The 27866-nt window shown below is 41.5% G+C and overlaps 1 protein-coding gene across 1 annotated transcript; it reads left to right on the top strand.

Annotated features, from left to right (window-relative positions):
- Positions 1–4979: 4979 nt before the first annotated feature.
- On the top strand, positions 4980–27790 carry kcnk6 (potassium channel, subfamily K, member 6). Its single transcript, XM_079514322.1, has 3 exons — positions 4980–5466; positions 13912–14304; positions 26226–27790. The coding sequence occupies exons 1-3, from the start codon at positions 5145–5147 to the stop codon at positions 26480–26482; spliced, it is 972 nt and encodes a 323-aa protein (XP_079370448.1). The 5' UTR covers positions 4980–5144; the 3' UTR covers positions 26483–27790.
- The last annotated feature ends 76 nt before the right edge of the window (positions 27791–27866 follow it).

Here is a 27866-nt window from a genome sequence, read left to right as displayed (position 1 = left end):
GTTAAAGTGCGTCTAGGGATTCACATTTCTTAATGGCTGTTGGTAGGGTGTTCCACACTTTAGTGGCATAGGAGCTAAATTAATTGAATCCCTTGTTTGAGCCAAATCTGAGATGCACATGGTTTGTTGATCTCCCTCCGGTGTTGTGATTGTGGACTTCAGGTACATAGGTATCTTAGAGGCATAGCGAATCTTGTAGACCAGGCCCATTGCAAGTTGCTGTATCGTGTCGTCAACCCTAAGCCATTCCAGCCTATCATAGGCAGGGGTGAGGTGGGTTCTGGCCTGGGAGTAAGGCCAAGTAGTAGCCTGACCAGTTTGTTTTGGGAAGTCTGGGGCCTGGTTTTAACCCATTGATGCCTGAGGCCGAATCTGGGAATGCATCCTAGGGCCTGACCTAAGGTTTCTAAAAACCTTCAAATTCTGATTAATTATTTTTTAAATAGTTATGTTGCTACATGTATACCAATAGCTGATGAGACGCAGAGAGCGCGCCGGCATCAAGGGTAGAACAACGTATACGTTGCATCAGGCATCAATGGGTTAAGGGCCTTTGAGGTGCTGTGGTACCATGAGGCATGCATGAAACCTTGTATGAGGGTTCCTGTTAGGGTATTTTTGTTGACCAGACAGTGAGGAGATCCTGTACAGGAATCTTGTTCTTTGGTTGACTTTTTTGATTTCATGGCCATTTTATCACAGGAAAGATTTGCCTCCAGGATGGAACCTATAGTAATTTCATATTTTCGTGTGATAATATTGTCACCCACAGTGACCCACTTTAACTGAGATGCCATCGGCCTTGCTGAAATTACTATTTGATCCAAAGAGAATGGATTCATTTTTTCCCAGATATAATGATAGTTTGATATCAGCGAGCCAGGTGCAGATTCTACCGAGTTCAGAGCTGAGGGCCTTTTCAACCTGCAGTTTGTTCCCGTCTGAGACCAGCAGTGCCAAGTCATCCGCGAACAGGAACAAGTTTCAGTCACAAGCTGAGGTCATGTCGTTTACATGCCACTGTGTCAGTAACACAGTGACATAGAATGTGGAACTAATTATGCTACACTGGTGAGATTTTCCTTGTTCCCAGTTGCCATCTCAAGAGGAGAATAAGCTTGGGGGGCTAAACCTACTGTTGTCCAGCCTAGACTGACATCAGAAAGACAACACGTGCGTGCGTGAGTGTGCACACGCAGCAGTGTTACAATGTGAATGCCGTTTTACGCATACATGTTTATGCATGTTTATGTGGTGTAGTGAGAGCACATCATCCTTTTTGATTTGCATGGAGATAGCCCTTTAAGTGGAAAATAGAATAGACTGAATACAGCACTATTTGCATTGATATCACATTGGAACATAACATTAATGAAACAGTTCAGCAGTCCCGGCTATTGCCAATAATACATTTGCTGAGTCAGAGCCGCTGCTGTGTGCTGCACCATGATAACGGAGCTTTGTACTGCACCGTAAAAAAAAATAGACACACAGCCAGCCTGGTGGTCTGACCTCAGGCAGCAGACCAGTCAGCCAGCATTTTTCTTAATCACAACACACCAAAAGTCACTGACCTTGCCTGGTTTTTAAATTGTAATTTTCATGTAGGCCTAGCCCATTTTCCCAGGACACAACTACACCTTTGCTTGAATGTTAGAAAATAATTTGGGAATTCAGGCATCAGAATCCTGCCTGATTACTGGTAATTCTTTAATTCTTTTGAAATTTGATATTAGACTCAAATTGAGCTCATTCGCCAGCAGGTTGTAGTAACATTACATAGCACATAGTAAAGAATTATATATGTAAATAGTTTAGACTAAAGTAGCCAAGCATGTTGTTAAAATCAATACATATGAATGGTATTAATGCAATGAAGAGAAATGATCAGCTTAAATGGCAGTGAAGCTGGCTTTTACATCCACATAATATGTGGATGGAATGGAGGGAAGTCATTCTCTTTGCCCACCCAGTTTTTCCTATTAGGAAAACCTGGGTGGGCAAAGAGAATGACCTCCATCCATTCACAATATTATTTTCACAGCAAAACATACCCTTATGTCTTCCCATGTCTTCAGTTATAATGTTTAATTCTAATTCTTATTTTTACAGAACCCCAGTAGTTCTGACAGAGCTGTTCGGCTTCTCATAGGCTCAGGTGGTATGATGACATTGAGTAATTTTGAATATAGTGTTCATTCTGCTGAACAAAAGAGCACTGAAATGGGTAAGCTATAATCAGTGATGGACAAAATACCCCGATTTTGAACTTGAGTAAAAGTAGCAATACCACAGTGTAGAAATACTTTGTTACAAGTCAAAGTACAAAAGTAAAGCGTCAAATACTTAGGGCCCTATCTTGCGCGCCGCCTTATCCTTTATGCCTAAATGTCTTTGCCATGTTTTATTAATATAGCAAACGAATACTCATTATGAAGAATACCCATTTCAGAATCATATACATGTTATAATTATTGATTATTAACCTTGACTATTTTATACCTTGACTATTTGTAAATAGCCAACCTTCAAGCTCACATAGAGAGCTTGTAGATCTGCTATTTTCAAAAGTTTTTTTTCATCAGTAACTATAGTAACTAAAGCTATAAATGTAGTGGAGTAAAGAGTTCAACATTTGTCTTTGAGATACTCAAGCAAAAAAAAAGTACATTGTACTTGGTTTCCCATTTTCTCTCAGGTTCTCTGTTCTACAGCTCGGAAAGTAACGTGTTGACAAATCTCAGACAATGTCAAATCTATTCTCAGTTATAGCATGTGATTATATCCCATTTTGTTGTTATGTGCCCATACATACATAGTCAGATGTTCTCTGTGCTCAGTGTGCTGATTTTTTTTTTTTCCTTTTTCAGTTTCACACGACACACGGGAGACCCGTGAGTGAAACAGATCAGATTCCTGTAGAATCAACCAATAGCCAGGACTGTCTGTCGTCCAAGAAGTATCGTTAAAGCACTAGGAGTTAAATAGGACCAGCTTATTTCTACTTTATATGTATTTATATGTAGATTAGAAACAAGGAACCAAAGGCAGAGAGAGAGAGAGAGAGAGAGAGAGAGAGAGAGAGAGAGAGAGAGAGAGAGAGATGCTAAACAAGGGATTGGTTTCCAGTCAAACCTGCATCACAATGGCTCCCAACAGCCATATTTGTGCCACGTGCACCAACTGGCACCACCAGACACCCATTCACAAGGTAGTTTATCAGTAGAATGAATACATATTTAAAGTTGTTTTTTTTTAAATGGGAACATAATGAAAACGACATTGGCCTTTAATTTAGAACCGTAACACAATCACAACAACAATGCAGATACCAACCACTATGACGGAGGGAGGGTTGACACTTCTGAGTGTCAGAAGGGCATTCTAATGGAGAATACACTGTGCGTAGAGAAGTTTTCTTTCAGCAAATTAAAGTTAGAAAAAAGGATGTGAGTGGGAATGTATAAACCTGGTTTAATATTTAGTCTCAAGGTGGTGTGGTGTGCCAGAAATAACCAACCTACAAGCTCATAATCATGACTGACAAGGAGGAACAAGATCAGAAATGACTAGCCTACATTAGAGCAGGTTCTCAAACTCCAGTACCCCCTTTCTCTGTTTTCTACATGCAAGTACCCCCTTGAAAAATCATAGCTAGTATGATGCAATGAAAGAATACTAGCCCACCTTTTGAAGAATATAATACCAGTAAGACCCCTGAGGGCGAGAAGCGACCTCGCATCTGCCTGGGTGACAGCCGGCTGCCGGGCACGGCTGCACTAATAATTTTGTGGCAGGCCCGTGCCGCCCGTCTAGAGTTTGAATGGACAGGTGTCAGTCAAAAGGGAGACATCGAAGAGGAAGGATGGATGGGGAAGGATCAACATATGGTATGTCAGAACAGGTCAGCTCCATGTATGGAGATCTAAGGGTTTGAGGTTTGAGGTCAGATGTAGAGTTGCTGGCCAATATTGATGACATGACATCAGGGATCTCCATCCCTGATGATGTCACGTGACATTGGGGTATTGGGGCAGCGGTGGCCGAACGGTTTGCGGATCGGTCTTGTTATCGGAAGGTCGCCAGTTCGAATCCCTGGACCGGCACGTTAAAATTACCACCGCTGAAGTGCCCTTGAGCAAGGCATTGAACCCCTACCATGAAATGTTCTATGAGCAGGGCCTGGCTGTAAACAAGCATCTCGAGCTTAGTCCATTCACCCTGGGTAAACAAAGACCTTTGCTTTGCTTACGTGCTCCATCCCTGATGATGTCATGTGCTCCATCCCTGATGATGTCATGTGCTCCATCCCTGATGATGTCATGTGCTCCATCCCTGATGATGTCACGTGATGTCACGTTTGGACATTCCCGACCAACACACAAACTGACGGGAAATAGTTAACTGCGACCTTCAGTCGCAATAATAAATATAATATAATATAATATAATATAATATAATATAATATAATATAATATAATATAATATAATATAATATAATATAATATAATAGGAAATTGAGTGAGAGTTTAATACGATTTTGCCTTCTGAGCAGATTTATTGTAAACCGTGGCCATAAAAGTCCAGTTAAACAGTCTGGTGATTGATTGAAAACACATTTTTCCATTTTCCACTTTCTCTCATATTCCATCCCTGTAGTAGGCCTACCTCCGAGAAGTGAACCCTGGGGAATACGTACCCCCATTTGAGGAGATATTATGGGCCTACATATTTTGATGCCAACTAGGCAACTACTGTAAGTACAATTTTGAATATAGGGCTGGCCATTTAGCGTAACAGAGTATTTCTGTACAAATTTGTGAGATTGCTAAAACAACATCCGATTTAGTAGCCTACTACTTCATCCACCAGTGGTATTTGTTTCTGAGTCCAGAATGAAGGAGGACACACCTAAAAGGCAGTACACCCCGTACACTCAGAGAGTGGGCGGGGTCTGGAGCCAGGCTAAAACACACCCCTTTTTGGCAGCCGCCCTACGATGGGAGGAGGAGGATGGAGGGACACTCACAGAGTCACTCACAGTTCAACTTACTGCCCAAAAAAAGTTTAGAGAGAGAACGGGAGTGGTAGAGTAGAGGACGAGGTTGTAGTAGTCTGATGTTTGTTCGCGTACAAAACGAGTTATGTCTTTGACTTCTGTGAGCAAATCCTGGCTTTTGCTTACAGGTTTCGTAGTTTTCTACGTTATTTATCTGCTGCTGGGAGCGTTGGTGTTCGCCAGCATCGAGCGTCCGGTGGAAGATAAGCTGAGGATTGACTTGCAAAACCTGAAGCAGGAGTTTCTTAACCAGAGCTGTGTCAACGAGACACAGCTAGAACTGTTTCTGATCAAAGCACTGACAGCCAACAAATATGGAGTGTCGGTCCTTTGGAACCACTCGATCCACACCAACTGGGATCTGGCATCTTCTATGTTCTTCGCAAACACTTTGGTCACCACCGTCGGTAAGTGTTTCCGTGTTTTTATAGCTGGCTTCGTATTACATTATCAGGATACACAGCACTATGTTACTAACACTATGTTAAATATAATAGGGGAATTGTTGTTTACAACAAGGACTTTTCGTTGAATTTGCCACGTGTCAAAACTGTTTGGTATACAAGTGATGAAAAGTTGACAACGCAGCTGTGTGGCATTTCCCCTTTTAATGTGGGTTGGTTGCTTTTTAAAGATCAATGAGATAAATGACAAATGTTTCCTTTTGGCCTCAGATGATCTTTGAGAGGAAGGAGGTTGATTGGGCTAGGCAGACGCCGCAAACCTGTTTGTTGGGGAATGCAAGGTCAAATTACAATATGAAGATGTTCTTTATACATACTGGAGAAGAGTAGATTCTAGTTCATCATTTACTAATTGTCAATTTCAGTAATTATTACAGTCTCGTCAACCTGTAAAATGAGCAACAAGTAAAGAGGTGGAAAAGAATAACAGCTATCCTTTGTTTTGTAAACATAGATGTCACATTTTTCAAAGCCTATTTCGTTTTTGGAGCAAAAATACTGGCCACAGGTCAGATCAACTGGACCAGTTGGTTTCTTAAATGCTTATGTTGTATACAGAGCAAAGACAACCTTCATAAGTTACATAATTGTCCACCAGTGACATCATCGATGGTGAATCCAAGCTAATAGAAACGGCAGGCTTTCTTTTCCTGAAAAGTTGCAATGTAAAAGTTGAAGCCATCGTTCTCACGATAATAAAAATCTAAATATATTTTAAAACAAAAATCTGCCTAATGATGATGTCACTGGTGGACGGGTGTCCGAACTGCCCAAAGCCCTCCTATGAGACACAGACTGAGTAGGAAACAATGGTGAAGATGAAGAGATGTTGAAAAGTGGTGAAGTGGTTAAAGGACCACCTTTAACCACTTCACCACTTTTCAACCTATCTTCATATACTAGGTCCTCACTAATAATCATGGTAAAATGGTACCATTTTTTTCTACTCTGTCTGTACTGTGTTCATAGGAGGGTTGTGGGCAGTTCAGAAACCGTCCACCAGTGACATCATCAATGGGGAATCCAAGCTAATAGAAACAGCAGGCTTTCCAGTCCTGAAAAGTTGCAATGAGAAAGTGGAAGCCATCATTCTCGATAATACAAATCTAAACATTAAAAAAAATAAAAACCTGCCTAATGATGATGTCACTGCCCACAACCCTCTTATGAGACACAGACTGAGTAGAAAAAAATGGTGCCATTTTATCATGATTATTAGTGAGGATCTATTATATGAAGATCTTTGAGAAAGATGTGTGTAGGTAGTAGGTACAACTTTCACTCACTACCGTACAAAGTATATATTGCATCTTTTTGTCATTGTTTTGCCAGTTACGTATTGGCAGCATAGTAAAGGAAAACTTTACTTTACTGCACCTACATTCACCATTTAGCCTCAAGTGAAATTTCGATGATGCTCAGACTAGTGCAGACTAGTGCAGTCATACAGTAAGGAACATTTCAGCCATTTATGGATGGCACAATGCCCCCCCCCCCCCCCCCCCCCCCCACACACACACACACACACACACTGTTGAGACATGTGAACTCTGACTGTTATGCTTATATTGCCATATAAGAGGCTATTGCCTTATATTTTCCTTATCAGCCAGGCAGTAGTCTTGTGTGGCCAGACGGTTGCCTCCCACAATTCAATTCGGAGATTGTGGATAGTTGAGACTAGCCAGGCAGTAGTGTGTGTCTGGAGAATGGCCATATTCTTTTGACAGACTTTTGTCATCTAATTTTATGTCTGTCTGACCATGGAGCAACTTGAACTGCATATCCTGATGGTTTTGGCCTCTTATATTTAGATTTGTCATATAAATACAATGAAGATACAGATTATAAATGTACAGTAAGCCTCACTGGCTTTGTTGAGTCTTTTGGCCCAGTGTATTCTGTATTTGTACGTGTCAAAATGTTTTTAGAACTTTGGACCTTGAGGTTGGGGGGGTTGTTTGCAGCAGCATATGTTAGCTTGGCTCGATAACTGATGATCATTTATTTTCTAAACGGTTGAAAATGCACAGCCACTTTATGATGAAGTGCTGAAACATAAACATTCAGCGTTCCACAAGAGAGACTAGGGGTGGGACGATTCACTTACCTCCAGATTCGATCCGATATCGATACCCAGGGGGCCGATTCGATTTATATTGTGATTCTTAATTATATTGCGATTTTATTCCCAAGTTACATTGCTTTTATTATACTAGAACATTTAAAAACGATTCTAAACAATATAGACCATGAAAAGTTCAACCATAGACTTCAATGCAGCCAGATAACGTCAGTCAGTCTTTCTGATACGAATGAATAAAAAAAAGAAAATTGATTCTGAACTTTGCGATTCGATTTTAATATTGTGGCATTAAAAATCGCGATTTTAGTGTTGGTTGGTGATGTGCTGCTGGTCTTGGAAAATGATTATAGAAAATAAAGAAAAAGGCTGCAAAAACATATTTACAAAGAGGAAACCAACGTTTCGACCTTGTAAGGTCTTCTTCAGGGAAATGACCTAAGACCTAATAACAACCAATGCTAGTCTTACTACCCCAAATGATACGCTGCACTAAACAGAATGGAGATATTATTTTCTACATATTTAGTCGGATTTGGATGTATAGTGTTTGTGTGTGGTTTGTGTGGTGGTGAGATCATACACACACGCGCACAACACATGCACGCACACTCCCTGTGTGTATGTACAGTAACAGTATGTCTGTATGTATGACACACACACATTTCGAAGAGTGCACATGACACACTGAACAAATGTTTTCAGTAAACATCTGACTGACATTCTGTTCTAGACCAGGTCACTTTCACTTGGAACATAAACTTTTCTTAACCTTTCGCCTGTGGATTTCATTTCTCTTGGACTTTGCCATTCCCTGTCAACAAGGGTGAGGGCAGTGAGGGGGGAAAACGGCAAACGCTAAAACTAAAAGGCTTTTACACAGTGAAAAGCAACACACAAAAAACACGGATTCCTCTTATAGTTCCGCCTATCAGGGACGGATTAACCCCACAAGGGCCCCTGGGCCGGTACATTTTTTGGGGGCCCCCTAGCGCGCGTGCGCGCAGAACTTTCGAGGTTTTTTGTGTTTTTATAAAGATTTTTGGCTAAATTTAACAAAATCAATGGCCAATGAAGGTCCCCAAGAGTTTTTTTCAGGGCCTCAAACCCATTACAGGGCTTTACATTTTCCCAGAAGGCCCCTGAGAGCCAAGGGCCCCTGGCCCAATGGCTAATTTGGCCCTGCCGCCTATAGTTACAGCAGTAAGCAGCCACGATTCTTTGCAGAAATTCTTGCATTGTCTCAATCAGGCCATACTACAGCTGGTGTTCACAAGTCAAAGTAGGGGTGGGCGATATAGTTCCGATTGCAATGGGAAGTTGCAAATTTGCAATCACAACTGTAGACTCACTACCATGTCATGTGAAGCATGACAACAGTGACAACAGTGTGTGCAGCATGACCAAAAGCTTCACTACTTTGTTGTGCAAAAGTTAACAAAAAGCAGGCTCACTTTGCTGGCAAAACATTTTCGGACAGAGAACAATAGTGTGTAGCATTTTAAATCTGTGCATATAAGAACCAAGTGGTACAGCATATCCATCTAGGCTTGTGGTAGATCTATGGTAGATAATAGATTCCAGCTGGAGTCATGTATTCCATGCATCTCTCTTTCTGTCTCTCTACGCTCTCCCCGCCCAAAATAAACAAAACCACCAAAAACATTCTTAAGCTAAATCAAAGTAACTGTTGTTGACTGAATAAACTTTCCCAGTTTCCTTATTGACATTAGATTTTAGAAACTGTGTACCCAAAGTAAACTAAACTGTATTACCCATGTAAACACTGCAAGGTAGACTAGTGTTTTTCTTTACTGTCTCAAGTCTCACTTGGAACTTAGTTGGTATATCTTTTCTAGAAACTGACAAATGTTTAACTAAATCCTAACCTACTTTTTCGGAACAAAACATAATTCTTTAAATACACAAATGTAAAAAGAAAAAAAATCATAAGAATAATTTAAATTAGTATCCCAGTTTCCAAGTACATATACAGACATAATACTGTAAGGTAAAATATGATGATGATATAGTAAGTGATGTTTATGCAATCCAATGTTTCATGTAGTCTTCTAACTTTCACGAGTAGGCCTACGAGCTTAAATGTTCCTTAAATAGAAAGTCTGCAAATATAATATTTACAATCTGGTCCTTAACCAGCTACTTAGCGCTAGTTAATTCAATTCCGAGGAGGACTCCTCGTTTTGGTTACACTTGGCTACACGAAAATAAACAGTGAACGTCACAACATAAGTCCCCGCCCTTTTGAGCGCCTAACAACGCCCCTGGCCTTAATCCATTAAAACCGTGAAAGCATCTGTGTCATTTGTATTTGGCTATATATCGTCTCAGTCTGGTTGATACCTCATGTCCATAACTCCATATTACTTTTCAGTATTCAAATTCTAAAATAGCAAAAATAGCAGATCGACAAGCTCAAAATGTGATGCTTCAGGCAGCGGCGGATCTACTGTAGGCACGAGCAAGCACAAACATCACTGTTAGCACCGTGCCTCCCCTCAGTCGAGCGGCTTTTTGTGTATATTTGCTATGTACAGTATTTGACCCCTATAGGCCTATTCAAGGCCGACAGACAGTGTATCAGGCAGACTACACATATCTTCTCTCTCTGTGTCTGGAGGGTGCTGAGTCTTTTCACAGTCTAGTGTGAAATGTGTCAGGTGCCTGCATCCCCCAATTCACAGAGCCGGTTTTCACGTCACGGCATAAACACCACACATACAATGTCCCGACTCCCAACCTCATTTGATTCTTGGGACAGCAGAGGCACAGCGATCGCACAGGAGAAAAAAGTTTGTCCAGGGCAAACCGTTTTTCGACGTGAGGACGCCTAAACCTGTAGGCTGCCTACCACCGCGGCACCGCTTACACCACCACCCGCACTGGGGGAGAACCAGAGGTCCCTGTTGCTGCTTTTGGATCTGTTGGACTGCTGGTCTCTACAGAGGAAATCAGGGATCTATCGAGGAGCCACTAACTCAACCACAGCTAACAAAATTCCCAGCTACTGAAATTACGCACTGTAACAGCAGATGGTATCACCAAGTCCAATACCCATGGCTTGCATACAGCAACAAATGAGACTCTGTTTTGACACTGACATTTGAAAGAGAACTAATAGGCAGACCGATATATTATATGCTACGCTTTTTTCCCTTTTTCTCTCATGTACAGTATTATATCTGACTGGTGCAGTGCTTGTGGTTCAAGAAAGTACAAAATAAAAGTGTATGTCGTTGTCATACTGTAGTTGGTCATTTACCAATCTATCAACTATTGTACTCTAAGCTAAAACAAATATGCATTGGTTATTTGTAGAGGTTAATCAACTCTCTCCAGCTGTCTATCAATCTGCACCTTGGGCCACATTTCCAGCTTGCAGATCTGCTATTTTTGATACTTTTGTGTGACACTGTACGATTAAGTAGGTTAGTAGGGCATTCATTTAAAAAAAAACTGAGTTTTGACAGCAACAATGTAATAGGGCTGGGGCGGTATGGGATTTTTATTACCGCGGTTATTGTCGGCCCCCATACCGCCGGTATGGCGGTAATTACCCCCCCCCCCCCCCCCTCCGGTTTTATAGTGTTATTTAGTCCGGTGGAACACCGTGTATGGAGATGTTAGAGCAGGTCTGCAAAATCCGGTAAAACACCGTATACGGAGATGTATAGAGCAGCTGTGTGTCTTTAGTGCAGTTCCAGTGTCATTCTTCCACCATGCGCGGCCTCCCCTCACAGCTCACACACAGTGGCACCGTTACAGAGACAACAGACAAGACGACTCATATAGCTTTTCCACGTGTTTCTGTTGTTATCCAGTTTACCAAAATTAAATCCACAACAGCGCTATAAGACCCTTGCGCAGCGCGAGGCAATTAACCCCAGCTGCAAACGATCCGGACTTTGATTGTGTGATTATAATATATATAAATCCTATACGGATATTATGGACTACAGTTTTATTAAGGAAAGATTGGCATGTCAATGCCGCAACACGTGTTCGGGTGTCAATCAAATCAACTGCATCAGACATCTCCCGCAGCCCGCTGTTAAAAAAATAAATAAAAAAGCGAACGGATTTCACATCATTTCAGATCAAGACAAGTTGTGTTGAGCGTCTTTTTCCTGCGATCCCATTGATGTCACAACAGACAACATTTATAGGTGGGTCTGGTTTGGAGTAGCCTAATTTAAAACATTGTCCGACTTTGTTTTGAGAGAATATTAATATCTCGCGCTATTGTAACAGCCAGGTGCATCGTGCATTGCTCAGACCGTCAGAGAGAGAGAGAGAAAGATTAGGCTAAACGTGTAGCCTATATGGATAAGGGCGCATCGTAGGTAACAGGTTTCAACTTTGTATTGATGTCTGTCAGCGAGAGACGAGAAGAGAAAGGGAGAGAGAGAGAGAGACATTAGGCTGTAGCCTATGGATAAGGGCGCATCGTAACGGTTTCAACTTTGTATTGATGTCTGTCAGCGAGAGAAGAGAAAAGGGGAGAGGGAGAGAGAGAGAGAGAGAGAGAGAGAGAGCGCTGTACAGACAGGACGGACAGAACTGTTTTTATCTTTTGACTGACTATAAGAAAAAGTCCTTCTGCACACCTACAATGGACAGGTGCGTCGGATAACTGGAACTGAGAAGTAGAGAAAAAAAGAATCCCGCACACTGTCTCACTTGGAATTGCAATGGCAACCATTCTCACTCCAATGAAATGCCCGCTCAGCAGCGCATCGCATGAAACAAACACCACCATTCAAAAACGTCCCCTCATCATGGAACCTAAAATCTTAAACATATTAAACAAATTCCAAGTTAACTGATAGATTTAATATATGATGAATTGAAAGGTTCAACTTCCAGCCGCTCCACACCACGCAGCAACTGCGCGCCTCCCCAGTCCCCAAGCCATGAGTTAACATTATTGCTTGATTGATTGATTTAAGTTTGTATTAACAGTTTACAGTACATTTGCACAACTCAATACAAAAACTGTTAACTGTTACTCTGTGAGTGGACGACACCATAAAGCATTACACTTGTTTACAAGAGGGTCCACCTTGTTCAATTCATCATAACATTTTGTACACTATACACTTCTATAAAGCCAAAAACAGGAAATCATCATAAAGGAGGTAAAAAGGGGGAAAAACATATACAGTGAGGGGGAAAAGGGGTGGGTGGGGGTGGGTGGAGTCAAGGGATTTACATGTCTTAATGACAGTTGGTAGGGCGTTCCACATTTTTGTGGCATAGGAGTGAAATTAATTTAGGTGGACCCTCTTGTAAACAAGTGTAATGCTTTATTGGGTCGTCCACTCGCAGTTAACAGTCTTTGTATTGAGTTGTGCTTGAAATGTAGGCTACTGTAATTCTGCAAACTGTTAATAAATAGTTCAATCAATCAATCAATCAATACTTGTTTGTGCCGAATCTGGGTTGCACATGGTTTGTTGAACTCCCTCTGGTGTTGCTGGCATATGATTAGACTGACTGAGCCTCACTGTTTATTATGATACACTTTATTTCATATCAACCATATGCACGCCAGAACAGCACGGACAAAAAAAACGTATAAAAAAAATAAAAAATAAAACTTTTTTTTTTTTTTTTTTTTTTTTTTTACCGCGGTAACGAACCCGATACCGCGGTATGCGTTGTATACCGGCGGTATGGCGATATTGCGGTTATTGCACCCAGCCCTACAATGTAATAGCAAAATACATCTTTTTCAGAAAACTATTAGGATTTCGAAGACTTTTGTAGAATCGGCCATGATAATTGATAACCTTATCGATTGATTAACTGGTTAGTTGATAAGCGGCATTTTTTTTTTAAAATCTGAGAATCTTAATTTCCCTCAATGTCTAACATAAAAATCTACATTTTGCTGATATACAGAAAGAATACAAAAGGCATATTATATTCCTTTTTCCTATTTATTTGACCATTTGAGATACAGGGTCAGGAAATGGCATCTTTGTATGAGGAATAAATTGTCTGTCATATCAAATGCAAAAGCAGAGACGTTTCTGTGGCTACTAAGGTGGGCAGACTTTATTTTTTTAACCGGCCCACATGTGCGTTCCTCGGCCACGCGCGCGCACAGACAACATTACATTCACAGAAAACCGCCCAATGATAGAACCGCAGAATTTTCGATCAATTGTTAACTGTTAAGTTTAATTGAAGAACTTCTTAACGATTGATTAATCTATTAACATCCTCATGTTTGTTTCCTTCGTCCTCTAACTCGCTGTCTTATGTTCCTGCTCCTTCAGGCTATGGCCACACCACTCCTCTGTCTGATGCGGGGAAGGCCTTCTCCATTCTTTATGCCCTGCTTGGAGTGCCCTTCACCATGTTGGTGCTGACCGCCTGTGTTCATAGACTCATGTACCCGCTGGTCTACGCTCCAATTGGACTGTTGCAACACGTGGGTCTGGAGCTCAGGAAGGCTACTGCGGTCCATTTTGCCTTGCTGGTGACGCTGGTTGTACTTGGGTTTTTTGTGGTGCCGGCACTCGTGTTCAGCAGCATCGAGCAGTCCTGGTCATTCCTGGATGCTGTCTACTTCTGTTTCATCTCGCTGTTCACCATTGGACTGGGAGACTATGTGCCAGGAGAAGAACCAAACCAGGAGTATAAGGCCATCTACAAGGTCTGCATTATGGGTGAGTTTGTAGTATAGATGAACATGAAATGAGTGTCAAAGCGCTATCAAAAAAAAAATCACACCGTGTGAACTGAGTGGTGCATCTCTCTCTCATTAGCAGGCAACAGTGCAGCACTATCTCTCTCTCTCTGTTTCTGGCACAACAGCGCCACTTTTGCCCCTACTGGTACTCATAGTCACACAGTCACATAGGTAGGTTAACACGGACATTGCTGTTCCTTGGAGTGGTTGCACCACTCAAAAAAAACGTTGCCAGGAATGGGAGCTAAGGATCATACTGGCAGTATGACACGTATAGCCAATTGACCATGAGTCACTGTATACTATACAGTGACTCATGGTCAATTGGCTATACGTGTCAATGTCATAGCTATACGTGTCACAGCTATACGTGTTGGCTATACGTGTCGTGGCTATACGTGTCTCAAGTATACAGTGTATACTTGAGATGACTGCCAGTGCATGCCATGAACTGTAGTTTGTTTGATTTTCAAGGAAGCAATTGGATTCCATTCATTTAGTATTAGTAAAAATCAATTTGCAGAGATTTCACACATCCTACACATCCAACTAATGATATTTTGTCAAGGTTATTTTATTTCATTCCAAAACATTTCAAAGTTTGATTTGAAAAAGTCTACCCAAACATTGTCCCTGGAGAAGTTTTATTTACAAAGGAAATTGAAAAGTACATGTCTTAACCACGCAATTGGGTTGCCTTGGGTTGGTTTCTCAAAGTGGGTGCTGACATTCAAGTCTACGGGTGCCGCAGAATACTTTGATAATATTTGGAATACAATATCACTTCAGTTTAACCACCTAGAGTTGGTAAAACAGACCTGACCTTAGTGCATTCTTTTTCAATAAATACAAAATCTATTCGCAAAAATGGAAGACCTACAAGCTCATTGTTAGCTTCAACAACTGAATATGGTAATACTCCAATCAATGCGATGCTGCCGGAAATAAAAGAAAAATGGTTGTAAATCGTAATAACGTCATGGTGATTTGGTCAATTCCATACAGTAGATCAGGGGTCAGCAAACTTTTTAACATGAAGTGGCATGTATTTTCAGTGTCAAGTCAGTGTGCCTTATCAACATTATGTTAATTATGACACCACACCAACATATATTTCCAGCATATTTTGATTGCCCATTATAACAACCTTTATTTTTTCTTTAGAAATATTTTCTTGATGATGTAATGATCCTTAGATTCAGAGCAACAACCCCAACTATCGTCCAGGATTCCCTCCCCAGATGGAGTTAAAATGAATGTAGAATTTTATTTTAATTTATTTTAATTGAGACAGTTTTTGGACTACATATTGTTTTAAAATAAAAATCCTCTCTCACTGTTATGTCAGTGTGCCAGTGATCACCCTCCCCTGTGCCAATGTTGGCACCTGTGTGGTGCGTGGCTAAGATAACCTACCCATATAGTAGATCACCAGTTCTGCTCTACTCTTGACTTTACACATCCTGTTTCCTGAATGAGTCATAAAGAATGTTTGATATGCAGGTGTGTCTCATAAAGATAGCCTGATACAACAGCACAGTGACACATCCTTTCAGCATTGGTGCATAATTATGCATCAAGGAAGCGTATATCTATTCCATGTCCGAGCATAGACATGGTAACGCCCTGCCTGCCTCTGATTGGCCTACCGACACTGCCAGCCTTACCAGAGTTTCCTCCGAGGTGGAGGCTTACTCTATGAGTGGAGGATACATGCTGGATAGTCTGCTGTGAGGTTACTCTGTGGTGGGAAATAAGTAATACAAGTAGCCTACGATATATATAATACAAGAGAATGACAGCTTGGCACGCGTGACACTAACTTAAATTTATTTTTGTAGAAGAGGCAAACTAATATTGTTTATGCGGTTTAAATTATTTATATACATGTGTAAACTTGAAACATTATTGTACTGTAAAAGTGTCTTTTCCCTTGATCTTTATCTTTTTAAGTATTAGTTTACTATAATTAGATTAATACACGATAATCAACACTAACACTTTAATTTAGAACACACCCAAATCAAATCATACAACGTTCAATCATTCAATCAAAGCAAACGACAAACAATATTAGTTTGCCTCTTCTACAAAAATAAAACGTACAATTTATTGTCGCGTGTGCCAAGCTGCCATTCTCTTGTACTTATTATTTCCCGCCACGGAGTAACCTCGCGTCTCGGAGGACAGTCTGGTGAGACCATGGAGTAACCTAGCGTCTCAGAGGACAGTCTGGTGAGACCATGGAGTAACCTCGCGTCTCAGAGGACAGTCTGGTGAGACCATGGAGTAACCTCGCGTCTCGGAGGACAGTCTGGTGAGACCGTGGAGTAACCTCGCGTCTCGGAGGACAGTCTGGTGAGACCGTGGGGGTAAGACGGGCAGTGTCGGTAGGCCAATCAGAGGCAGGCGGGGCGTTACCATGTCTATGTTCGGACGTAGAATAGATGTACGCCTCAAGGAAGGCAAGTCTGGTGGAAACTAAAGGAACTGGTCACAGACACTAGCTCCCAGTTGTTCAGTAGAACTGGTTCAAGATATCACAACATTGTTGTTGTGTGCTATGTGTCATTGCCATGGTAAAAAAACAAAAACAAGATGGAATACATTTAAAATGTGCTCACACCCATGTTGATTTTTTTACGAGTGGTGCAACCACTCCCTTATGGAGCTGTGTGTGGGTAGGGTTGGGATTCGTTAGGATTTTAACGGTTCCGGATCCTTCCCGGATCCCTCTTAACGGTTCCGGTTCTTAACGGATCCTAATATTATTTTTTTCCCCTTTTTTTCTGACATAGATTATGCTTATATTATAACTAACCTGACCAAGTACATAATAAACAACAAATTCATTAATTCAATTATTGAAAATGCACTTTACAATTATGAGGTGGCACTATTATTTAAACTTCACCACCACCAGCTAGACACCACAACAATATCATTGTTGCAATTTGTACTGTATATTGCAATTTGTACTGTATATTAAATATAGCCTACAGTAGCCTACACATTGCAATAATGATATTGTTGTGGTGACAAATGTTGTCTTTAATGTTCAGATTAATTTAATATGAAGGACCCCTTAGTGTGGGTGGCTGGCTGGGTAACTGGCTGGCTGGGTGCGTCTGAGCACAAAAACAGCATGGTTGTTTTTCACCACCTGTGCGCAACCTAACACACACACAAACACACACGCACATATTAACTGTATATATGATGATTTCGGGTGTCACAGTACAGTACAGTACAGTAGAGGGTACAGTAGAGGGTCCCCCACACGGTAACTCTGTCATTTCTCAACCGTTTCGGACATGGGGCGGCTCGCTGGAACCGGGCCGGCACCCTGGGTGCGTTCCTGTCCCCCCCCCCCCCCCCACACACACACACACGGAGTTGCACCACTCACTTCACACGGGTGTGATTTTTTTACCATCCATCAGAAAGGTGTCCCTGATAAAATGTTTTTGTTTTAAATTAGTGTACAGTGAAGATGCACTGATGATACTCAAGGCCCTTAATCCAAAGCACCAGCTCTCGATCAACATTCATCCAGATTCCTAAGTGATGAAGCCAAAATCCATATAACTAACCATGAAACTAGGAGACTTTCCCCAAAGAATTCAAATTGGAAAGAGCAACCCTTTATTAAAAAATGGAAGCAAAATAGAACCGGGCAATTACCGTCCTGTCTTCATTCCGTGTGCAGCATCCAAGGTAATAGAAAAGTTTATATACCAACAAATAGATAATTAATGTCATCCCACAATCTGCTGTTTGGATTTCAAACTGGCTTCAGAAAGTCTCATTCCACAGATACGTACCTGTCTGCTTCATTTAGCTGACCCCTATAGAGCGTCGCAGTCCCGCCCCCTACCATGGACCAGGAAATGAATCCCAATGCATTTTTCCCATAGACATTTCAGAAAGTATTTATTTAAAGACGGTTACGCCGCGGACAAAGCCAACTCGAGTCGTGACAACTCATGACAACACAAACAATATTTTGGACCAAACAAATAATTACAAAGAAGAAAAACAACAAAAAAAGTGTTGTAACCTGCCGTTTGCTTCTTCTTTCTAATTATTTTTTCGGCCCCAAAAATTGTGTTTGTTTGTTATGATTTGTCACGACTCGAGTTGGCTTTGTCCGCGGCGTAAACGTCTTTAAATAAATACTTTCTGAAATGTCTATGAGGAAAATGAACGGAGAATCATTTCCTGGTCCATGGTAGAGGGCGGGACTGCGACGCTCTATAGGAAGAAAGTAGATCTGGGAAAGTAAAGTACTGTTCATGCTTGATCTCCAGAAATCTTTTGATACCGTAAACCACTTTAATCTTCAGAGCAAGCTCAGGACCTTGGATTTGAACAGTGCAGCTCTGCTGTGAGTGAGGTCTTACCTGGCAGACAGAGAACAAGTGGTAATTGTTATTTAACCCATAAACAGCAGGAAAGCATTCTGTTCCACTTTAGATTTTAGCTACTGCCGATATAAAGCAACATTTGTTTTTCATAAAACTCTTAGGATTTAGAATAGTGGTTCTCAAAAATGGCATAATATACAAGTTCACAGTGTGTAACTTAATGCTGCACTGTACATTTACTATTTCTGAATAATTTAACACAAATCTCTTCTGGGGTTATCCTGGCACAAAATAAATTTGAATTTGGGTGGAATACACATCATTTTGTGGGTCCTTGGGACGCAAAAGTTTGAGAACTACTGGTTTAGAAGGCTTTCGTGATGGGCCACAGGTCTTAATGGGTTAATGGCACTCTGTCCTCTTCACCTCAACCACTTTCATGTGGAAACTCTACATGACAAATCAGAGGTTGAAAATATACAGTTGTCTCTCCACCTTGTCAACAGATTCGAGACCATTTGGATCAAACGCCACACTAAAGAAATCTCTTGGATTCAGAGTAGGTGTTGGTGACTCTGAAATTACTAAATTACTCTCTTGTAATATTGGCAAGGCCTGCATGTATGGTTTCTCAGGATTGTCAACAATGAGCTACCCAATTACTTATTAGTCTAGTCTACCAGAGGGATGAGGGACCTCAATAAACCTTGCTGATACAAAAGCTGTTTATACTCAACAGTAATCGTTTGGAATGTGCTACCAAAACACCTTGAGTCTGCAGTCTCAAAATAGCTAACTTTAAATCTTCTCTAAGACTTGGCTGAATAGCTCTGCCAGACCTATTAACCATGATCTTCTATTTGAAGCAGTATTCAGGTGTTTATCTTATTTTAACGCTTGCTAATGGTGTTTTTTTCTTATATTATTGTGAAAACATGCAACCAAATGTCACTGATGAAAGCATTATTTACATCAGATATACTATGTAACAATATACCCTTTTCTTTTATTTATATTGTTCCTCCCCAACTAACCCCTGCAAATTTGTCACAACCACGGGACCACAATGGAAATAAACTTACCGGCACTTGCTTATTTCCTGAAATCTGAACAATCTTATTTGGAACTGGGTAGAATATTCCAATTAGTGCAGGTCTAAAAACAAAGGTCACAAAGGTGTGAGATTGTTGTCAGTGCAACATAAACGGTAGGTGCCACTGCCACATGCCTGGGGATCTGTGAAATAAAGCATGCCCTCTAGAATAACCTAGGCAGTGTGTGTGATGTGTAGGTGAGAGATGCTCTCTCTAACACCATGTTGAATTTCTCCATGTTTTCCTACTTTTCAAATTGGAATTTACAAGTTTGTTGGAGAGCAGTGGTAGGGTTGATTTTCTGCAACCCTACCAGTCCACCCTGGAGCCCTGTCAGATCTGACATGACTACCGTTTATTTGATGGGTTCATTTTCTTTTACCTGTCCATCCTTCAAATTACTTGGGATAATAATTGTAGCTTGTATCCCTTCCCTTGAGATTGTATTATATAATAATTATATAGGTCATTCCGCGGGCAGATTAACTTCATTGACCCTGTCCAGCCCTCCAGTTTAATGTGGATTAGCGAGTGATTGCTGGAAATCACTTGTTTTTCTTACAGTAAGCCCAAACCACACCAATGGGTCGAGATTCGAGGCGCAACAAAACGTTTTTAGCGTTTGTCGCAGTGGTGTGATATGTCCTGTTGCACATCGGCGCATGTCGATGCATGTTAACGCAAGTTATTCTATTGGTTCAATGCAATGGTTGCCTACATGTGTCTACTTGCAACAGTTTGGTTGCAAGGAGTTGCATGGCGACCCATTGGTGTGGTTTGGGCTTAAAGGACCACTTCACCACTTTTCAACCTATCTTCATATAATAGGTCCTCACTAATAATCATGATAAAATGGCACGATTTTTCTACTCAGTCTGTGTCTCATAGGAGGGCTGTGGGCAGTTTAGAAACCGTCTTCCAGTGACATCATCATTAGGCAGATTCTTTTTTAAACAAGATTTTTTTACAAAAATGTTAGATTTTCATTATCGTGAGAACGATGGCTTCCATTTTCGCATTGCAACTTTTCAGGACTAGAAAGCCTGCAGTTTCTATTAGCTTGTATTTCCCATCGATGATGTCACTGGAAGACGGTTTCTGAACTGCCCACAGCCCTCCTATGAGACACAGACCGAGTAGAAAAATGTTGCGCCTAACCAGTTGATCAGCTAATATCAAACTAAGAAAGAGAGAGTTATGTCAGTTTATATTTATGGCACTTTAACAAACGGGTTCAACACAAAGGCTGTTACAAACTTAAGCTCAAAATATACATGTATTGTACACATGAATTATGAGAGAACAAGCACATCACAAATTGTAACATGACGTCACGTGTATATGCAGGCAGAGAGTGTCTTCCACCTTTCCTAAAATTCTACAAAAGAACTTCTAAATGTCACTGATCATTATTTGAAGTTGACACTGGAGATCGGACTGTCCGATTCTAATCCATAGACACGTAGTCTACTGACCTAAAGACCTTAAATAATTACATTTGTATTTATCCTACTTAACTCATGCTGACACAGTGTTTGTTTCCCCCAGCATTGTGTTTTGTGCTTTCAGTCCTTCCTGGACAGGTACATTGGATACATGCCCCCGAGGCACCGTATCACGTGCTGGCCCACATTCTATGGTTGTATTAGTCCCTAAATGCAAACGGAACCACGCCTTCTGAGAGCGACGCCCCTCTGCACTGTAGTTCACACCCATTCCTAGACCAGGAAATGTCTCGTTCCCCCAGGCTTTAATTTTTGAGCCGAATGAGAACGAAAATAAAAGCCTGGGTTAGGGTACCGAGGCTACTTGTACTACATCAGTGGTTCTCAATCTGTGGGTTGCAACTCCCACTCCCCACGTTATTTTGGGGGGTCCCCAGATGACAGTAAAGTGACAATTAAAAAAGAAAAAAAGAGAGAAAAGAAAGAACAAAGTAATCAACAAACTCACCTTGTCAGGGTGGGGGGTCCCCAGTTCAAATATGATTATTTTGGGGGGTCGTTGCCTGAAAATGTGAGAACCACTGCCCTAGTGGTCCAGGCGCATGCCACATATAGGCTCTGGCCTGACGGAGTGTTGCGTGTTCGAGTCCCGTTCATGACAACCTTTGCTGCATGTCTCTCCCCATCTCTCCCTCCCTCTTTCCTGTCCGTCTTCACTGTAACTATCAAAAAAAAGAACCACTGTCCTACATTACAGTGGCCCCAGAGTTTGCATGTACTCTCTATAGCAGTGATTCCCAAACTTTTCAGGTTGAGACCAAAAAGAGAGATTAGACATTTGGCCGTGACCCAAACTAGTGAAAATAGCAGCCGTGTTGCGACTTGCAAACTTGTAGATCGGCTATTTTCACTACATTTTAATTATTATGTATTTTTTAATTTATGGAATTTCTTAGATTTGTTTGTTTTAAAATGTATACAATAATTTAAAAAAATATATCATTTGAAAATAAATAAAGTGTGTGTGTGTGTGTGTGTGTGTGTGTGTGTGTGTGTGTGTGTGTGTGTGTGTGTGTGTGTGTGTGTGTGTGTGTGTGTGTGTGTGTGTGTGTGTGTGTGTGTGTGTGTGTGTGTGTGTGTGTGTGTGTGTGTGTGTGTGTGTGTGTGTGTGTGTGTGTGTGTGTGTATATATATATAATTTTAAAAAAGATATGTAGGAAAAGAAAATGGGATTTGTACTTTAGTTGTGACCCATAACAATTGGTCTGTGGCCCACAAATGGGTCCCAACCCACTGTTTGGGAAACACTGCTCTATAGCACGCAGTACCTACTGCAATGAGGGGAAAACTACTCTTATTACAGATTTACAGTGAGTTTTGAGAGGTGGGGCCTCTGTAATCCTAGACTGTTTTGAACAGTTCGGGATTTCCTTGTTTTTGTAGGACAGGGAAAAGTAGAACATACATGTGACAATGAGCCCTTGCTTGAGGGGAAACCCGCTAGCCGAGTGGTGGCATAGCGGCCTCAAATTCCTGACTGGCTGTATCATTTGTAGTTTGTCACTTCCATACTCTTTGTCTCTGTGTCTTGTGTCTCTCAATTATCTCTGCCTGGTTGTGTAACATAAACTAGAAAATTGTTCTTATTGAGTTTTGTCACGTCTCATAACATAATTTGCACAATTTGGTGGTGGAAAATCATGCATCTGCAACAAACGGATTTGTGCCCCCACTTGGCTTGGCTCTGATTTGTTTAGAAGTCTCCCATTTCGCCCAATGTGTGATAAAGATTTGTTGTAGATCGGACACTGTTGATACTTTTTTCCCCCATTCTTTCTAAAAATAGGCCCATCCTGCACACTTTGAAAGGCAATTATCAGAGCCAATCATAATGGAATATGAAAACTCATGTTTATCACATGATGACTCATGTTTATCACACTTCTCCAGAGATTATGTGTACCAAGTTACCAACCAATTGGTGTGAGTTTTGGACAAAATCTGCAGGATAGTAGCAAAAGGTGTGTTTTGAAAGTGCAAAATCAGAGAAAATCTAGTTAGGCTGAAATGGGCGTGGCCTGTATGTGGAGTCACATCACGATCTGAGGAATACAGGGGAAAATCATTTGATATGGTTCAAATGTTCAATAGGCCAAAATGATTGGATGAGTAAGGATTTGTCTATCCTTAGTACTCATCTTCAAATCTTCACCCTGCTCTTGCGTCTAAATGCTTAAATATTTTCTCTGTCTCTTAGTATAATCCATGTGAATCATATGGATTACACTGTAATTTAACATTCAAGGTGCATGTTTGTATTGTGTGCATTCATTTGAGTATGTTAATGCATGCTACCCCATGTGCATGTATGTAACAGTCTGTAGTCTGCTTTTGCTTATGTTCATTTAGCTTTTACATGGGTACATTACTGCACTCCGTCCGTCCGTCCGTGTGTCCGTCCGTCCGTCCGTGTGTCCGTCCGTCTGTGAACAGCTAATCTCCAGCACCGTTAACCCGGTCGATGCCACATTTTGCACACACGCTCCCTGGATGCCAACGATGAACCTCTGCCCCAAAATTTCCAGAACGGCCTGTTATAGCGCCACCAGGAGGCCGCTTTGTGCAAAACAAGTTTTTGGACAGTAGACCTACAGATTTTGTCCAAACATCACGCAAATTGGTACACAGTCTCCCTAGAGCCATTCAACGAAACGGGTCTTTCAGATTTCTCAGACTCCATCCTGATTGGTTAAGATTGGCTTCCAAAGTTCGCAGGAGTGCTCAGTTTCAAACAAAATGCTGCAAATCATGAACACATCGTGTGATTTCCGTGAAATTGTGCACGCACATTCCCACTAGGCCGAGGAAGAAATGCCACATGAACATTTTCAACTCAGCCTCATGGTGGCGCTATAACTGGCCGAAAAGTGTTTTTACCTCTAACTGCACGGATCTGTGGATAACTTTGTATGCCAACTCCCTAGAGGCCAAGGAAAAACCTTTGCCTGGAATTTTTCACATCTGCTCTTTATAGCGCCACCAGGAGACCGACATATGTAAAACACATTTTCTAATATTACTCCTTCAGATTTTATCCATATTTCACGCAAATCGGTACACATGCTCTCCATAGTCATGTGATCAAGACGGGTTTGTTTGATTTCTCATAATCCACCCTCATTGGCTACGATTGGCTTCTAAACTTTTCAGGAGTAGCCCGCTTTGTACCCGTTTTGTACAAATCGCCACAACTACTCAACGCAGCGTCCGATTGTGGTGAAACTGTGCATGCATATTCCCACTAGGCTTTGGAAGAAATGCCACTTGAACGTTTTCAAATCAGCCTCATGGTGGCGCTACAACAGGCCAAGCCGCGACCGACACACACACACACGTTTATATAGCTCCTAAACATTTTCCAAATATCACACACACACACTCCTATCCTCCTGGTGGAGACCTGTGCCCAGAAGGGCACTTTTTCTAGTTGTCCTTGTTTATGTATGCATGGATGTATTTGTTATTTTGTTGTATTGTCCTGGCTACTGTACTCGCTATATTTTTGTTGGACCCCCTCGAAAACGAGATGATACATCTCAAGGGGATATAATTTTCAATAAAGGTTACTATATTGGTCCAGTCGTATCTGAGATAAGCTGCGCAAGGCCAGCCAGATGGACACACACACACACACACACACACACACACACACACACACACACACACACACACACACACACACACATACGGACAGGTGTGAGAACATAGCCTTCGCCTAATGGCTTATTGGCCTGGCGAAGACCATCCATAACATTGCATTGCCTTCTGGCCTTGTTGTTATTGCGCTACTATTTGTACCATTTATCTCTTAGCTACTTAAGCCCTGTTTCTGCTGTCTGGCAGAAACCAGCTATGTCCAAAATATTAACTTTTCAGATAAAAATAAAAAGGTTTTTAGAACAACACAATACTGCCTCATCAAAGTTGGAAGTTGTGTGACTTTATACATTGTAAGATACTTTAATGTGTCCTTAAGCCCTAACCACACCAAAGGGTCATCATGCAACTCCTTGGGTCCAAACGGGTGCAAGGAGTTAACGCTAAAACCGTCTTGACCCTTTGGTGTGGTTTGGGCTTTATATTACCAGTAACACGCCTGAGGGCGAGAAGCGTGCAATGACCATATATGGAGCGTGTCTTGAGTCAGTGTACAGAGTTTGATCAGATCAACATATGGAATGTCAGAACAGGCCTTTGCTTTTTAGTGCTTTTTAATATTTGTAAAAAAACACAAGGTCGTAAAGGGGGTTCAATAGCGCAGATTCGTTAAAGAAAGGGAAAAAAATGAGATACCGGTAACTGATTTCTGTCTGACACATGATACACTTTGTCCTGCAATGGTGTTGCACAAAAATAGCAGCCCATTGTGGTGTTGTTGATCGGCTCTTGCACCACTCCATTACACAGCTATGTGTGTCCCTGGGTCTGTCTGTCTGTCCAAGCACGAAAATAGCTTGGTTGGTAACTGTCATTTCTCGACCGTTTCGGATGCGGAGCGGCTCGCCGGAACCGGGCCAGCCCCCTGGCCAAATTCCTGGGGTTCTGGATGTTCCAGGGACCCCCACACGGTAACTCTGTCATTTCTCAACCATTTTGGACGCGGGGCGGCTCGCTGGAACCGGGCCAGCCCCCCTGGGCACGTTCCTGGTGGTCTGGATGTTCCGGGAACCCCCGGGGACCCTCCGGGGAACTGGGCCGGCACCCTGACCCTGTGGGTCTGGAACCTACGCGGACCCCCCGGGGACCAACCCCCACACGAAGTTGCACCACTCATTTCACACGAGTGTGATTCTCCATGTTTTTGAAAGATAATACTATATTTCAAGTAACATGACTATGTCATGTTACTTGAAAGTGGTTTCCAGTTCCCACCCTTTCGTACAACGAACAAACTACTATACACCTGTGTTTGACCCCCCCTCCCCTCCCCAGTCTACTTGTTTACAGGGCTTATGATGATGTACCTCCTGCTACGCGCCTTCCACAAGATGGCTGACCAGCACGGCCTGACCACATTACTCCATCTGCCACACTGCGATGAGTCGGCTGAAGAAGACAGGGAACCGATCATAGATGATGAGGAGACGCCCGACAGCCAGGATCCTCCCGCCCACCTGGCAGAGAAAGCTGCCAGTAAGCCTCTGGACCCTGGATCTCAACCCTCTTACAACAGTATCAACAAGGGCTGAGCTGTGGGTGATGATGGCTCTACCTCTAGTGATCTTGTGTTTAATGTTTTGGAGAGCATGTCAAAGTTCTCGCACGCACGCACGCGCACACACACACGCACACACACACTATAACACCCCGTCCTCACCCACAACTGGTGGGCTGAATCATAAAACTTAATTTATCTCGTCAATTGTCCTGATGTCTCCTTGTTTAAATACATGGGATTATACAAGAGATTATAGAAATGCCAGTGTAATACAAATTTTACTGTTTTGGGATGCAGACCATTTGAAAATGAGAACTACTGGGTTGTTCTTCGAGACAGAAGTGAGTTGTACCACTTGAGGGATATTTTAATTAAATATACACTTTAAACAAAGCAACAGTGTGTAACGTCATTGTGGCTTGAGTAAAGGCAATTCCATCCGGAGACATTATGTAAATATTGTGCTCTCAAACTCTATATTGAATCTGTGTTGGTAGGTACCAACCACAATTGGTCCTGACTGATCATTTGAGTTTGTCATTTATTAGTGGGCCAGTCTCTCAACACAGAACAAGCTTAGGTCTGGACTGAGCATTTCCACATGGGCTGCCTTTCTTTTATGTTACTGCCACCTAGTGTGCATTTGTCTGTACTACAACAATGGAGTTGGAGTGCAGTTTGTTTTCTCCTGAATAAATGATAGGGTTAAAGGGCTTTGAATAGGACTGACTGAAAAACTGATATAAAACTGTGGATAAATATATGGTTTTCATTGTTGTAACTGAAGCCATTCTACAGCTCAACAGGAATATGTTGCGTCTTTGTGTGTATCGCTTATGAATTGATGTTTGACTGGCCACTGTAAACAAAACCTCTATCGCCTGGAATTCCATGTTGGATCATAAATTAGACTAAAGCCTCATTTATACTTCGACCAACGATGGCATCGCTCAAGGGCACCGTTGTGTGATGAAGCACAAATTAGGCTTTAAAATATTGCACTTTATAGAATTTCAAGTTCTCTTGATCTGAATCATGCCTCTGCGTTTGAGGTCTAATTTGAACAGCCTTTTATCCTGGTACTGTAATGCCTTTGTCAGATCACTTTGATATATATATGTAGTTAGACATTTGGATATGAACTAGACCTGTATTCACTTTCATGATTATATAATAAAAGAAAAAACATGCTATTTTTGATATCCCACTTATTTATTGAGCTGTGGCACACCCATAAAAATTTGCAAACCCTTTTTATTTTTTTTAACCAGATCTATATTTTGGTTTATGTACTTTATATTGTTCATTGTATAATTAAAGTTAAATGCTCTTTTTATAATGAAGTTTACTTTCTTTTTATCTGTGTATTTGCTTAAATGTTCTCAACTAAACTTTAATCAAATCTGACTTTCAAA

The sequence above is a fragment of the Electrona antarctica genome, assembly GCF_951216825.1.
Source record: "Electrona antarctica genome assembly, chromosome: 11".
NCBI classification, from domain to species: Eukaryota; Metazoa; Chordata; class Actinopteri; order Myctophiformes; family Myctophidae; genus Electrona; species Electrona antarctica.
Note: the sequence above shows the minus strand (reverse complement) of the source record. Positions and strands in the feature narration are given on the sequence as shown.